The sequence below is a fragment of the Stegodyphus dumicola genome, chromosome 10 (assembly GCF_044657685.1).
Source record: "Stegodyphus dumicola isolate Sdum_Otavi_A_Nest chromosome 10, ASM4465768v1".
NCBI classification, from domain to species: domain Eukaryota; kingdom Metazoa; phylum Arthropoda; class Arachnida; order Araneae; family Eresidae; genus Stegodyphus; species Stegodyphus dumicola.
This window is the reverse complement of record NC_140777.1, coordinates 157036394-157053805: the sequence shown is the minus strand read 5'-3', so window position 1 is coordinate 157053805 and position 17412 is coordinate 157036394. Positions and strand designations below refer to the sequence as shown.

The following is a 17412-nucleotide window of genomic DNA, read 5'->3' as shown; positions in this document are numbered from 1 at the left end:
ATATTGTTGTTGGTTTCCCAGAAATTGCAGAAGCTAGTGATGAAGAAGGGAATGACAATGTTTTAAATAAATGATAGTAATATTTTACCAAATGATACTGCTGGGGAAGTTCAAATTCATGTAAGAAGTAAGTTTCAGCCTTCTAAAAGCAGTGGTAGTCATACGAAAAAGTTTAAAAAGCAGAAAACTTGAAATGGATGAAAAAGGAACAGTCAGTTATGTCTCAGGAAGAAAATGAAGAAAGAGACAGAAGAGAAACTAATAAAAGACAAAATACAAGGTAAAGTGAAGAGGAGTAAAAACGCACAGAAAAAAGGTTTTTATATCTCAGCCTCATCATATTGAACAATACAATGCCAAAATGGGTGGAGTCAATTTATGTGACAATTTAGTAGCCAATTACAGAATACGAGTTCGTGGCAAAAAATGGTGGTGGCCAATATTTACTAATTACATTAATGCAGCCTTGATAAATGCATGGAAAATATCATGACTTTCTATTTCCAGTCGTAGTATTTCCAGTATCATGACTTTCTACTACTGGAAATAGAAAGTCTCTTTTAGATTTCAGACGTGAGATTGCATTATTCCTTTTGCAAACTCCTATTCAGAGTGTAGAATTAGCCAAAAATAGATCAACAACAGGAAGACCTAGTAAATTCAGCATTAAAAAACCACTGAATGGAGATAGTAGACATTTTATTGTAAAGTCTGATGATAACAAAAGACTTCATTGTAAAGAGTGCTATAGCCAGACTGTTTATAGCTGCAAAGTATGTAATGTAGCTTTACATCGTGATTGTAGTGAAGCTTTTATGCTTAAAACATTCAATTGAAATAATCTGTATTTGTAAAAGAAATTAAGTGTATATTTTAATATTAAATTAATTACAAGTAAAGTGATTTGTAGATTTATAAAACGTTATACAGCTAAAAAGGAATCCAGTGCTCCACTCAGAGGAAACATAGCACGAGTACAATCCTACTCCCTAAACAACGCTGACATTGTACGAACGCAACACTCGCTTTTTCCACAGGTAAGAGCATTTTTTTATTTTTTATTTTCAATGTAAATTTATGTTATAAATGTTTAATTTAATATTTGTTATTATTTTCACGAGAAAAAAATCATTCCTTGTAGTTTTGGTGGTTAATGGGTAATTCAGTTCTCACTTCGCAACAAGGCAAAAATACATAACAACTCAAAATATCTATATTAAAAATTGAACGATACAGAAAAACATGAAACACCAAATGCAGTTAAAACAATTTTTACAATTAAAATTAGTTTCTACACAAAAACAAACAATTTGGCCAGCAGGCAAGAAGGTGGATTTTTCTGTTCACAAACTGAAAGTTTACTTATGGTTTCACTCGGCAAAAAGACACTGAAGGCGTAGAAACTGACTTAATTTGTTGTGAACGGTATGCTGAGTCAATATATAAGATAATGTAATAAGTTAAATAATTCCAGAATGGATTATGCATAATTTAATTCACAATAATAAAAGATGATGTTACTTTGTTAATGTAAAACTTAATTTCTCTACACTGGCCGTAACTTTTAAATTGTTGATAATTCTACAATTAAAACATGCAGGTTAACTATAGGCATAAAAACCTTAACCAGAAGATAAGAACAACATAATTCAATAATTTTTAAAGCAAAAAAAGCACAATTTACAAACATATAAGAATAAAGAAACAGAGATCACTGAACTGAGTAATCCAGAATGGATATATATATATATATATATATATATACTATCTATATATATTTATATACTTTTGGTGCAGCCAATGGCAACCAAAATAAAAGGTGCACACCTACATGTTATGACAGTCCTATACACAAGTTTCCAACATTCTGAGGCTACTCGTTTTTGAGTTACGCGAGATACATACATATGTACCTACTTATGCACAGATGCCATGAAAAAAAAAATCTCTTCTGAATCCATTTTAAATCAGTTTTATATTTCATTTGGGGAAAAGAGTCCTTTATTCTGTCTTTACATACAGATGTCACACAAAAGCATCATTAAATTGCATTTGATAGTGGTCAAAATGAATAGTTTCATTGAAATATGAAACCTGGAATTTTTCATGATAACAATACTTCCTTTTTACTTCGTAAAAGGAAATAAAAATATGATGTGGACACCACATGACTTCCTTGCATGGCCTATTAAATTATCCACATTTTTTTGTTACATTTCATTAATTCAGTTTTCACTTCACGGCAAGGTAAAAATACATAAAAACTCAAAACATCTTCACTAAAAATTGTAAAATACAGGAGAGCACAAAACACCAATTACAGTTAAAAAAATTATACAATTAAAATTTACTTTTGGTCCCATTTGGCAAAAAGACATTGAAGTTGGTGCAAAAATGGTTGGTGAAGTTTCTTAATTCACTATACTTCTAAAGAGTTTCAAATGTTAAGTAAATGGCGGTTTCATTAGGCTTAGTAGCGCTTAAACAATTTTTAAATTGTTGATAATTTTACAATTATTGCATGCAGATTAACTAAAGGCATAAAAACTTTAACCAGAACATAAGAACAACATAATTCAATCACTTTTAAAGCAAAACATGCACAATTTACCAACACATAAGAATAAAAACTGAGCTCACCGAGCCAGGTAGCAGAGTTAGTATATAATACTATATATGTATTTATATACTTTTGGTTCAGCCGATTGTAACTGAAAAGGGAGGCGCACAAATACATGTTTTAGCAGTCCTATGTACAAAATTTCAATGTTCTGAGTATACTCGTTTTTGGGGTATGTGAGATACGTATATATGTACATACACACGTCACAAAAAAACTCTTCTGAATCCATTTTACCATCCATTTGGGGGAAAAGAGTCCTTTATTCTGTCTGTACTTACAGATGTCACTCAAACACATTGTTCAAATGGATTCAAAAAAGGTCAAATGGATATTTTTGTTGAAATATGATACGAGATTTTTTTTGCAATTGTAATACATCCTTTACTTCATACAAGGAAGTAAAAAAGGCAAACATAACACCCTTTTATTATAATGATATATAAATAAATAAATTATTTTTCCATTACATATTTAACTAATATATACTTTTTTCATTTTGTTTGTTTCAAATTATAATTTATTATTAACGATTAATAATTAAACAGTAAATATATTAACAAGATAACTCTCCAAACGGAAATGAAGCATGTATAATTATTTTTGGGCTTAACTAAATTTTGGTATGCTTATAATTAATTATGCTTTTTACTGATATCTCACAGCAGAAAAGATGAAAGTATGGCATTTTTATTTTAATAAATGAATAAATAAATTACTATCTTTCATTATATATTTCTCTTATATGTACTGCCCACAAAAGTGTATCTTAACTGATACACACTTTTGTATGTTTTGTTTTTGACTATAATTTATCGTTAACAATTACTTATTAAACCATAAGTATTTAATTAGTAATTATTAATAACCTGAATCTGCATAAGGAAATATAACATAAAATTAAATAAACATGTGCAAATGTTTTTGGAATGTGACCAAAAATAATTAAATTCTTTTATGCAGAAATAGTAGCTAATTCTTCAAATAACTGCTAATTCTTCAAATAACTATCTTAGTAGAGTGGAGAGAATTAGAAAATTGAAACAGTACATACATTAAATGAAAACATATGCACTGTATTTTGAATTAGACAGCAACAGTGTATACATGATTTTCACAAAATACAAGTGACAATATATACTGGATCATTAAATTTTTTTTGAAATAAGCAGTTATTTGGATCACTTACGGCTGTCACAAGTAAAAAATGATATGGCAAAAATTCCATCTGCAACACACGGCTCAACTTTTTTAAGCAATGTAGCTCCACTCCCTTGTTATCATAAATATACACCCACTCTTTCTGTGCTGTTGCAAACATTGTGGGCAGATGTAACCAGCATATGTCATGCACAGATTCCATGACATTTATTTCACACAATAATCTTTTCGTCACCCAATCCATAGCAGCAACATGACCACGATACCCCCCAAGTAAGAGATGCCTAAAAAATATATATATATATAACAATTAAGAGAAAAATTAAACTTAAGAATACGTATTCTTTTTATAAAACTTCTAATTTATGACAAAGAAAGAAAAAAGGAATATTAACAAAATTATATATATTGAACAAAACTATACTTGCCTGCCATCTCGTGAATAATTTATTTTGTAAGGCCCAAATTCAGTTAAAGACAATGAGAAGGACTGAAAGAAGACAACAGAAATAAACATTATAACAGTAATTATTAAGTCACACTGAGCACATACTTTATATCTATATTATTTAAAAATAGTAAGTAGTAAAGCAGAAAAGATTTCTTGAGACCTAGTTGGTCCCTAGTTCTGCCCCCCTTTTCTTTTATTATCATTCTATATTAGTTAAAATATATATGTACAACAACAACAACATTAGTAATTTCCACATACACAATATTTCTAATCATTCCTTGCACATAAAAATGTCTTTTTAAATCCTGTAAGCAGTTATAAAGCACTTTATGTTATATCACGGAAATGTTTATAATAAAACAAATGGCTCACTGCCTGTGAAATAAGATCCATAATTTACTTCTTGTTTACAAGAAATGTAACATCAGATTCATAAACGTGTGGTCCAAATATCATAAGTAATGGCACAGTTTATAAATGATCGAGACAGTTTAAGAAAGGCCTATGGAATGCGAATGAACCATATCAAGCCAAATGTCTGTAGACACCACAATTCATGAAAACAGACATTTTACTATTTCAATCAGTAAATTTCCAATAGCCTTCACAGCCAGTTCTTTATAAAATTGTGTTGGAAAAATGGCTTCTACTCAGTGGTAGGTTTTTATGACAATGGTTTACAAAATTGATCTCAAGCTATGACAAATGCTTCAACAGCAGTGGAAGCTATGTGAAAAAAAACAGTTGAAGGTATGCAAAATACATAAAAATAAAATACCTGAACTGTTTAGTACTTTCTTTTCTTTTCTTTTTTTTTTTTAATTTTGAAATATTAAAATTAGGTAAAACAACTCGGTATTTGGTATTTAATTGAAACTCAAAGTTTTAATTAAAATCTAGGCAATGACAAGGTTGTTGTTTTGCCTAATTTAAAATTTTGCTTTGGTGCATTTTTTCTTCTCTCTCATAAAATGATTCTTTTTTTTTCTTTTTTCCTTTTCTTTTTTAAATCCTACACCTGATCTCAACTTTTCAGCCATTTGTTTCTGTTCAGCAACCCAATAAATAAAGTCCTGAAAAGGCAAAATGTCAGCATTTATTGCTGAATTATTATCTGCAACATCATTAAGATCAGGGAAATAGCAGACATGATTGCTAATCTTGTCAGCAGTGCTACATACTGGACACATCACGCCTATATAATAAAGATGCTTCTGCAAATAATCATGACCAAACTTGAGATGAAAATATGCTACACCCAAAACCCTAGGAAAATTATAAGGAATTGTAGTTTACAGTTCAAATATAAGAAAGGCAAATTTGTATTATTAAAATTTTCAATCACCATCCTATAAATTCACATATATTCAGTATAAATGTTCATCAAATATAAGATGTTAAAAAAAATTACATTCCAAAGAAAAGAAAAAGAAAGAATTTTTCAAGATATTAATCAGTATTTAAAGTTATTTTAATGTTTAAAAGCCTATCTAAAGCTTCTGATAATAATATGCAAGAAATATAATTACTTTAGCAGCACTAGTAATATCTGCAGCAGATACAATATCAAGCTGTTGTATACGATATGTATCTTCATTTTCATCTGGTTCAATATATCTGTAAGAATGAAAAGAAAGTGTTTTAACAATTATAAAATATGAAATAATTGTTTTAACCAACAACACTTCTGCACATTCATATTTTAATACAATATATGGTATATTAATTTCAATTTCTTTATATAACTATTTTAAATCACTACAGGAATACTTAGTTCACAATTATTTTATAACATATTGCAAACTGGTTACATTTCAAAAAAATGAGTTACAGCTTAATAGCAAAGTAATACATAACTTTAAAAAATATCCTTTTTTAAAGCAATGTATGCTAAAGTTGATATTTAAGATCTGAAATCTGAATGATTTTTTGCCAGTTTCAATGGAAAGCACTGCAGTGTTCTTTTTCAGAAGAATATGCTAGTGAGCGTAACTATTAATTTTGATTAGTGATGATTATTCCTCTTCTCAACTAATCAATTTATCTACCACAATGATAATTGCCAGTCGAACCTTACTGAAAAATATACAACATATCATATAAAATAATTTCTGAGTAAATAAAAGAAATACTAGTGGTTATAATTATGCTAATTATATTACAAAATTATAGCAGTGAAGTAAACTATTATACATTAACATTATGTAAAACATATAGGGTTAAACACACTATTACCTGAAATTAAATGCACTAAATCCAAAGGATAATACTGTTGCAACTCAACTCTTGCTGAGATCCGATGGCTGAGTGACGTCATCTCGAACTATGAACTCTTATTTAGAGATCACGAGAACTCGGAACTGAGAAGTCACACGCTGCGTCGTGCGAAAATTAAAACCTTTTTCATTATGTAAATATTCTGTAACCGTTTGCATCTTCATTAAATATGTTTGTGTAAAGAAAGTATTTATCATTTATGGATTATTCCTTTCAAGATTTTGCAGATAGAGATGCACAGGGGAGCTTCAGCCCTGTGGCCCTGGCAGAACCCATTGGAACAAGGTAAGCAGTTTTATTTTACCTTGATTAACTAGTTCGAAGTAACGATAACGATGAGGATATAAATAATAATATTGTGGTGCCCAATGTGGGGCCATTGGGTTGAATTTGAACTGAAATTTAATAGATTTAGCTTAAAGCAAAAACATGAACTTAGAAAAATTAAAAAAGAAATGATCCGCCATAAGAGCAGTAGTTACGAGGCTGATAAATAAGATAGAAACAGAAATTGCTAATGAGCGGGATAAAAATGTAATTGAAGAAACGGTTGCTCAGTTAATTAATAAAGAAGAAGAACTAATCTTAGTGGATAATGGTATTGAAGCTTTAATTGATGTAACAAATTTAGAAGATGAAATAATGTCTAGAGAAGATTATAAAAGTAAAATTATTATTTGGAAATTACGTGCGAAAAGATATATAGATACTAATCCACATAGCGCTAATTCTACTTCATATGGAACTGTCACTGAATGGCAAAACAAAATTAAACTCCCCAAACTGGCCCTGGAAACATTTTCGGGAAAGGATGTGTGCAGTTGGCCTGGGTTTTGGGCACGATTTGAGACAGTTGTACACAAAACCGAAAGTCTACATGCGGTAGATAAATTGAACTATTTAAAGTCAATTCTTACTTCCGATGCAGAAACTGCAATACAAGGGTTGACGTTAACAGCAGAGAATTACGAAAAGGCTGTGAAAATATTAAAAGATCACTTTGGACACAAAGAACTAATAATAGATACCCATATGAACAATTTATTAACTCTGACTCCGGTTAAAAGACCTTGTGATGTGACAGCACTTAGAAAATTATATGATCGTTGTGAAGTACAAATTAGAGGATTAGAATCGTGTTTTATTTTACCGGATTCGTATAGTACCTTATTGTATCTGATATTAATAAAGGTGATTCCGAATGATTTAGCACTAGAATTTAATAGGAAATATGAAGATGATAACCAGACAAAAATTACAAATTTGCTAAATTTTCTAAGAAAAGAAATAGAAAGTCGAGAACGTACAGCATTTTTAGTTAAGCCAACAGATTCTGAAGTCACTGAAAAGAAACCCATTTTGAAAATAAGAGTTTCAAGAACGTTTTCGAGACAGCGAAAGAAATCAGGATTATAATAAGAGTAGAATTCCTTCAGCGGCAGCGTTAAACACATCACTATCTAATAGCTTTTTATTCTGTTCTGAAAATCATACATCAGAATCATGCCAAAAAACTGTGTCAGAAAAAAAGGAAGCGTTAAAGCGAAGTGGAATTTGTTTTGTGTGTCTCAAAAGATACCATTTAGCGAGGATGTGCAAATCGAAACTAACTTGTGGTATTTGCGATTGGCGACATCATACATTGAGACATCCTGACGAAATGAACGCGTCAGACAAGAGTCCCGTCCAAGGGCCAGTAGTCTCTTCTGTTTCTGATTGTGCAACAGTAAATAACTCATTTCTTCTGACAGCACGAGCTGAAATTATAAACACAGGCAATTGGCGCCAGCAAAGCGTTCGCTTGTTGTTTGATTTAGGATCGCAGCAAACATTTATTAGAGAGGACATCTGTAAGAAATTAAAACTTCCCGTTATTGGAGAAGAAAAAATAAAAATATTCTCTTTCGGTTGCACGACGTCTGAAGTGCAAAATGTTAAAAAAAAAACCAGGCTCATTTTGCGTAATTCGAAGAATCGATATAAAATCAAAATAGAAGCTTTAATTATTCCTGTCATTAATGGATCACATATTCATTCCCCTAGAAATGAAATAGTTAATCTTTTTAAAAAACTGGGCATACAACTTTCTGATGAATGGGGACAAGGGAATCCGAAAATTTCTTTGCTGATAGGAGCGGATTTTTATTGGAAAATAGTTACGGGTAAGGTTTACAGACTGTCTAATTCCTTAGTAGCGGTTGAAACAGAATTGAGTTCGACCATTAGTGGAAGGCTTACGGAATTTCACCAACTAATGTGAATGCGATGAAGGTTGTGGTTCATAATAATAAAGATAAACAGAACGAATCACTGTCTAGTTTGCTGAAGAATCTCTGAGAGCTCGATTCTATGTGGATAAATTATGATTCGGATAAGGAATTCGAATTAGAAGATAATTTACTTTTCGATAATTTCAAAAGATCTGTGAAATTTGAAAACAATCATTATATTGTTTGCCTTCCCTGGAATCATAATTCAAATGAGCTTGGAGATAATCTGGAGATTGCTAAAATTAGATTTAAGAGTTTAAACTGTAGATTTCAGAATAATCAACAGTTCTATGACAGATATCGTGAAGTAATTGATAAGTACTTAAAAGAAGGAATCGCCGAAGAGACTAACATTGAAATTGGACCAAAAACGTATTTTATGGCACATCAAGCCGTTATAAGAGAAAACAAGGAAACTACAAAACTCCGTGTGGTTTTTGACGCTTCGTCACATGTGGAGAATTGTTTGTCATTAAATGACTGTTTACATTCAGGTCCCAAGATGTATCCAGACATACTGGAATTGCTCCTTAAGTTCCGTCAAAATCGAATTGCGTTTACAGCCGACATCGAACAAGCATTTTTGCACATTTCTCTTGCTGAGGAAGACAGAAACGCAGTCAAGTTTCTATGGAACGATGGTGAATTAAATGGAACCAAAATAAAGGCTCTTCGTATGGTGAGGGTAATTTTTGGAGCAACATCTAGTCTGTTTCTTCTCAGAGCAACTCTTAATTTACACGCTGACAAATACAAGTTACAGTATCCGAACGTATTTTCCATGCTAACTGAAAATATGTATGTTGACAACTTAATCGCTGGAGCAGATGAAGAATCAAAAGCATTCGAGGAATCGGAACATATTAAACGTATACTGAAAGAATGTGGATTTAACATGCGGAAGTGGACAACGAATGAAACGAATTTACAAAGAGTATGGAATGAAGAAGATTCTTCACACGATTTGACTTGTTCTAAAGTGGGATACATATGGAATAGGTCACATGATACATTTTTGATAGAAATTGAAGATTTGGTAAAAGATGCCAAAAGGATCGATAACATACCCACTAAAAGGGAAATCTTGAGATTTGTAGGACGTTTCTTTCATCCACTGGGGTTTTTAAATCCATACACCATTCGAGCTAGGATTTTATTGCAAGATTTATGGGAACAAAAGATTGCATGGGACACTGAAATACCAGAATATCTCAGAAAGAATTGGCAAAGCTGGTGTGATGAATTAGCTCATATTTCTAGTTTGGAAATACCAAGACATCAGTTTGCAGGTGCCGGGAAAAGGGATATAAAGGATGGTTTACAGTTACATTGTTTCACAAATGCGAGTAAGATGGCCTATGGGGCTGTTCTGTATATTCCTTATTCGAAAAATGGAGTCATTCATACAAGTTTCATTACATCAAAATCACAAGTAGCACCTTTGAAAAAATTATCACTTCCCAGATTGGAATTGATGGGTGCTTTGATAGGCTCCCGCTTGTCAAAATACATCCAAGAGAAACTTCGGGACATTGATTTAATTGTATATATGTGGACTGATTCTAGTATAACGTTACACTGGATTAGAAGTGATGTGAAAAGGTGGAAGCCATTCGTTCTGAACAGAGTGAAGGAAATACAGAAGAATTCAGATGTCTTGAACTGGAGATATATGCCTGGTACAGAAGAATTCAGATGTCTTGAACTGGAGATATATGCCTGGTGAACACAATCCAGCTGATTTTCTAACTAGAGGTGAAAATGTCAAACATCTGAAGCAGAATAGCATATGGTGGGAAGGGCTCACGTGGTTAAAGGAAGAAATGGAACACTGGCCAAAACCAAATTTGTGTTCCACAAAGAACATTGAAGATTCCAACAAGGAACTAAGAAAAACATCGAAGGAAGTTTTCGTAAATGCATGCATTACCGAACCTTCCGAAGATTTATTTAAAACCCAAAATTATAGCAATTGACATCGAATTTACCGAATTACTGCGTGGTGCTTAAGGTTCATCAACAATGTTAAAAATACCTTGAAATTATCAGGATGTTTGCAGGTTACCGAATTAGGAAATGGCAGAAACTTATAGGATCAAAAGTGTTCAAGAGCGAAATTTCACAAATGAAATACGGGCATTGAAGAACAACGAGGGTTTAAGTTCAGAATCAAAACTGATGTCCCTCAGTCCATTTGTAGACGAAAGTGGTGTAATTCGTGTTGGTGGACGATTAGAAAATTCAAATTTGGATTACAAACAAGCACATCCAATCGTGTTGCCCGACAAAGATCATTTGACTCATCTAATTATTCTTCACAGTCATGAGGTGGTAGGGCATGGAGGAATAGCAGATACTTTAAATCAGATAAGATATAAATTTTGGTTGCTGAAGGCTCGCAGGAAAGTTAAAAGTATTCTGTACAATTGCAATGTCTGCAAAATATTTCCAATGAAACCTGTCATGCAAGATATGGCACCTCTCCCACCAGACAGATGCCGAGAAGCTTTTCCGTTTGAAAACTCCAGGATAGATTACGCGGGTCCACTGTACATCAAAAGTGGAAAAGAATTATCTAAGACATACGTTTTACTGTTTACCTGTGCTGTAACTAGAGCAGTGCATTTAGAACTTATGGCTGACCTTTCCACAGAAAATTTTTTGCTTGCATTTAGACTGTTCATAGCGAGAAGAGGTTTGTGCCGAATAGTGTATACCGATAACACCAAAACCTTTAAAAGAGCGAAAAAAGAATTAGAGCTATTGAACGAGGTGATGAAAAGCAATAAAGTTCAAGACGAGTTCTCTAAGCAAGGAATCAAATGGAAATTTATAGTTGAGAGGGCGGCATGGTGGGGAGGCTTTTGGGAGCGTATGGTTCAGTCTCTGAAAGCTGTTCTGAAGAGAATCTTAGGCAAATCACCCTTAACGTTCAGGGAAGTAAAGACAGTCATAACAGAAGTGGAAGCTATATTGAACTCCAGACCTTTAACATTTACATACTCGGATCTAGGAGAGCCAGAATCTTTGACCCCTGGTCACTTCTTAATATGAAGACGATTACTATCATTGCCACAAGGAAGCTCTAAATTAACTTCAACAAAGGAGAGTCTTACACGTCGATTTAGACATCAACAGATACTGGTAGAAAGAATCTGGCGAAAATGAAGACAGGATTATTTGATGAATTTAAAATCTGCCCATTATTACAAACTGGTGAAAACAAGAACCTGTTTGAAGAAAGGAACTATTGTATTAGTGCATGAAGATAAAATTCCAAGGCTGATGTGGAAGATGGACATCAAAATGGAAGTCTTTCCTGGGAGAGATGGCAAGGTGAGAGCCTGTGCTGTCCGATTGCCAAATGGCCATACGATTAAAAGACCAGTGTAACTACTATATCCAGTGGAGCTGGAATGTAACAAGGACAATTACAGCAATTGTCCTTCCGAGCAAGAGGATGTTGCAACTCAACTCTTGCTGAGATCCGATGGCTGAGTGACGTCATCTCGAACTATGAACTCTTGCTTAGAGATCACGAGAACTCGGAACTGAGAAGTCGCATGCTGCGTCGTGCGAAAATTAAAACCTTTTTCATTATGTAAATATTCTGTAACCGTTTGCATCTTCATTAAATATGTTTGTGTAAAGAAAGTATTTATCATTTATGGATTATCCCTTTCAAGATTTTGCAGATAGAGATGCACAGAGGAGCTTCAGCCCTGTGGCCCTGGCAGAACCCATTGGAACAAGGTAAGCAGTTATGTTTTACCTTGATTAATTAGTTAGAAGTAACGATAACGATAAGGATATAAATAATAATAAATACAATTCATTATTGAAATCAATAATATAAAGCATATTATCATAACAGGTAAAAAGCGAAAGAATGCTATAAATACATATTGTCTGATTTATATAAAGCAAAATGTCAAAAGATATATGCAAACGAGTTGCTACATACCAGGTTGCTCATGCACGAGTGTGATTCGGGTGACTTTAAAGTTTGCATTACTAAAATATATGTCAATGTGTTCAAGAACCAGCTAAATATTATCACAGATTTATCAAGATGGCTTAACTTTTTCTCCATAAAAATCAAGTTTACAAATCCAATTTTAAAACAAGAAATATTTAAATTTAAATTATTTTCAATAACAACAATACTACTATTAATAATAAAGATTATTCTGAACCTTTTATTCTTTTGTGAGGGATGAGAACCAAGATATTTGAAAAGTAATATATATCTACTTGAGATAACACAGAAATTTATTTTATTCTTTTCTTACAGCAAAAGAAAGTAAGTAATGTACTATTATACATATGTTCAGTATTTCCTTCAGTCAAAATTGCTCTGCTTTGATACTTGAAAAGTTTGACAATAAGAGGAATTTTAATCTGAGGTTAAATTTAAAATACCTCGACTCTGTTAGGTTACTTTAAAATTAGATAAACAAATCAACTTTGATATAGCACAGATTTTGAACAAACTCTATCAGTTTCTAGGGTGTACAGATACAGCTCCCTCTCCTTCAGCAGAAGGGAGAAAAAATTGCTCCATTTAATTTTCTTCCCTTTCACCCATTATGTTAAATTATGTTAAATTCATAGGATTAAAAAATATTTAAAGGATCTTACCCTGCCTCTTCAGGCAACAAAATTTCACTTCGGGCTGCTAGCCGCACAGATTGTCTGAATTTCTTATCTGCTTTCATTAAATCCACTTTACGAGATTTAGTTTTAATTCCACGCTATTAAAGAAGGTAAAGGTTGTATCAGACATAAGCTTAAACACAAAGATTAAAAACAAAACATATAACAACTTCTCATACCTCAATTTCATTCAAATATTCCACTGCAAAAAAAAATACACTAATTTTAAAGTATTATATGAATGTATAATTTTGATTTGTTAAACACACATATAAAATCAAAAATTGTTTTATTTACATAAGGCTATGATAAACAGTATAAGTATCATACCTGCTGTGGCTAGGCATAAATCTAATACAAATTATTATTATTTTATTTAGCTTTATACACAAGTTTTAAATATCTTAGTGGCCTCACAACAAACATAAAATTAGATTTTTACAGAATACATGCGAAAGATTAATTAAAAATTAGTTTGAAATTAAAATTCTGAATATCCTTTTAAATACAAACAGTTGACCATTGAAAATGCAGTATCATAAAGAAAGCATCCAAAAGTCTTCAAATTTGCACCATATAAAGATCTAGGGCACGCAAATAAATTGCACTGCATGTATGCCAGTAATGTCACGTAAAAGTATTATAAAATTAGATAATAGAAGGCTATAGACACTGGAACAGTGTGTTTTCCTGATGCGTAATGTAACACACAATTCATCGCAATCATTGAAATCATTCGCAATTATGTAATTGTATAGCTATTCAAGATATGATATAAGTAGGCTGTTGCATTTGGCATTTTGATGTATATTTAGCATCTGCTGTTCCATTAACAGAAAAGTACTGATATACTTTTCTATATGTTAAATTAGGTACAACTCTGATATACGCCCTAATTTCACCAAATATGGCAATATGTGTTCTGCACTGGTTTTTGGCACGATTGCGTGTCGTATGGCAACCCTGTTGACATTGAAAAATCTTTGGCTGGAGCTCGTTGGTTCGCGTCTGTGTTTCAGAAGAAAGGGGGGAAAGGTAAAATGGTGGAAGTTGTTGAAGTTTGGCAAAAGGAAATATCATTGTGGCCATCCTGTTGATGAGCAGTGGGTATTTGGAGGTGTGGAAAGAAGGTCTGGGAGATTATTTTTAGTGGCTGTGCATGATAGAAAAAGGGATTTGCGATTTTATCTATTTGTGAACCATACTATGAATTTTCTGGATAGTGTGTCTGGCTGTCATATAAATACGATAGTGTTTACGTGGCGGCATGTTAAAGGCGGTATGAAATTGGTATTTCTGCTGTTTGAAAAAGCATTAATTCATGGTAAGTGCATTTTATTTTATTCTTGTTCTTATTTTGTAGAATGTTATGTTCATTGTTTTTTTAGTATGAATTTCTGTCGTTATTGTTGTTTTTTTAATTGTTTGAAATTTATTTTAGTTTATTTTGTTGATTAGTGCGTAGTGTCTAGATTGTGCAATTCGTAGATGTTTTTTAAGTTGAAACAGAATGCTGTGCACATGGTATTCTTTGAAATTTATTGTTGTTATGTTAATTTATTAAAGAGAGGTGTGCATAGTTCCTAGATTCGTTTGTTGCCTAAAATGTGCAATTCGTAGATGTTTTTTTTTAAGTTTAAACAGGATGCTGTGTACATGGTATTCTTTGAAATTTATTGTTGTTATGTTAATTTATTAAAGCGAGGTGTGCGTAGTTCGTATATTCATTCATTGCCTAAATTGTGCAATTCGTAGATTTTTTTAAAGTTTAAACAGGATGCTGTGTACATGGCATTCTTTGAAATTTATTGTTATGTTAATTTATTAAAGCAATGTGTGCATAGTTCATAGATTCGTTCATTGCCTAAATTGTGCCAGTCGTAGATTTTTTTTAAGTTAAAACATATCGCTGTGTACATGGATTCTTGTCAAATATTTTTTGTTAGAAACTTTACGTTTTTGGTATCTAAATTTTTTGTTTTTGTTTCGGATTTTTAGCTAAAATTGTGTGTCCAAAACATCATTTTTGCATGTGCGAAAACCGCGTTTTTGGAGACATTTTAGGCTTAAAGTTCGAAATGTAGACAAAAAATTTAGATAGTAATATGGCATCGTGGAGTTTCTCGCCAAAAATGTTTGGCATTTGAGAGCGCATATCAGAGTAGTTCCTTAAATTAATTATATAACATTAGCTCAAAGTTTTTAGTGCCATTTTTTAAATCACTCATTCATAAGATTGGCCACAATTATCTACATGAATTTCTTTTCCTTTTCTTAAATCCACCCATCTCTGTTCCTTTATAAATGACATGGTTAAATGCTAAAACTACTAAGTACAATATTTTACAGTCATTACTTTCTATAAAGCTTGTTAAAGTTAAATAAGAATTTTACAAATAGCTACTTATTTAATAAGAAGTTCTACAAAATTCTTTCCTCAGTTAAAAAATAAAACTTTTTTTAATAAGTGTAGAGTAAAGCTTTGATGAATGCAGGAGGTTTTATCATTAATATACTATCTGTACAAACAACAAGAACAATCGAAAAAAAAGTTTTGCCAAAGTTAACTTTCTATGGGAAAAATATGTTGGGTATGATTCTGTTTAAGAGAGTATGTATTATTTAAACACACCTAAATATTGTTGAAATTAAAAGGAAAAAACAAAACAAATGTTAATTGAAAGTATTTTTATTACTGCTTAATAAGCATGTGATGCAATTATTTTTTTAAAAATTGATTTTTCTTTGAGACAGTGACTGAAAAATTTTGAAGGTAGGAGCGCAAACTTTTTGAATGCATCTAATAAAGTGTCTTTCTTCAAAAATTTAAACTCTATTGCAAAATTAGACAGTTCCTGCACATTTTTTAATAATTTGTTTATCGAAAATTAAAGGTGCTTAATTATCATTGCTTTAACTGTCAGCTGTTAAAGGGCGAGTCAAATGAAAGTGAGCCAACCCCTCCTCAGCAAGAATGGTTCGGTCCATTATCTGCAGCGCATGCGCGTAGCACAGAGACAGCCTTCATTAACGAAAGTGGCGCGAAAGTGTGAGGTTAAAGTTCTTTAAGGTGCTCTTACACTGGGTTGAAGACGGTAGCGTGACATAATGGACGCTCCAAAAGAGGAACAGCGTGGTGTGGTCAGGTTTTTGACAGCTGAAGGTGTTTCCCAACATGAAATTAGTCGGTGTATGACTGCTGTGTATGGTGAACATTGAATCGCATTGGCCACTGTGAAGCGTTGGAGCAAACGGTTCAAAGAAGGACATGAAAGTTGCAAAGATGATCCAAGACCAGGCCAAAGCCACCTTGCAATCACCCCCGACACAATTGCACAGGTTGATGAGCTGATTAGACAAGAATGGAGGATAAGCATTGATGAACTGGCAGAGCGTGTGAACATCAGTCACGGTTCGGTTCACACCATAATTCATAATCATCTCGGTTATCGGCTTTTGTGTGCTCAATGGATGGCCAAGATTTTGAGCGACCACCAGAAGATGGAGAGGTTCGGCACTGCTTTGACTCATCTCATCCGGTATCACAATGAGAGTGACGACTTCTTGTCTGCAATTGTGACCGGAGACGAATCATGGTGCCACCACTACGAACCTGAAACACGCCGACAAAGCTTACAGTGGAAACATTTGAATTCACCACCCCCGAAGAAAGCAAAGGCTGTCATTTCCTCGGGAAAGGTGCTATTGACTTTTTTTTCGATCGTCAGGGGCCATTACTGATTGAATTTGCTAAACGTGGAGAGACTATCAATAGTTCGCGATATTGTGCAACGCTGGATCGGCTGCGTGTCGCAATCAAGAACAAATGACCTGGAAGATTGACGAATGGTGTGATCTTGCTACACGACAATGCTCGTCCCCACGTCGCTGATGTGGTTAAGACACCACTGGCAAAGTTCAAGTGGGACACGCTGCAACATCCTCCATACAGCCCAGATTTGTCGCCATGCGAC

At 32.8% G+C, this 17412-nt stretch overlaps 1 protein-coding gene across 2 annotated transcripts in view; it reads right to left on the bottom strand.

Annotated features, from left to right (window-relative positions):
* LOC118191210 (WD repeat-containing protein 46) overlaps positions 1 to 17412 on the bottom strand; it is a 41934-nt gene that overhangs the window by 18381 nt on the left and 6141 nt on the right. For both annotated transcript variants that reach the window (XM_035362010.2, XM_035362011.2), the window contains exons 5-8: positions 13424 to 13536; positions 5765 to 5852; positions 4210 to 4271; positions 3810 to 4065 (exon numbers count right to left, since the gene is read on the bottom strand). In XM_035362010.2, the coding sequence (XP_035217901.1) occupies positions 3810 to 4065; positions 4210 to 4271; positions 5765 to 5852; positions 13424 to 13536 (519 nt within the window). The remainder of the gene's footprint in view (positions 1 to 3809; positions 4066 to 4209; positions 4272 to 5764; positions 5853 to 13423; positions 13537 to 17412) is intronic.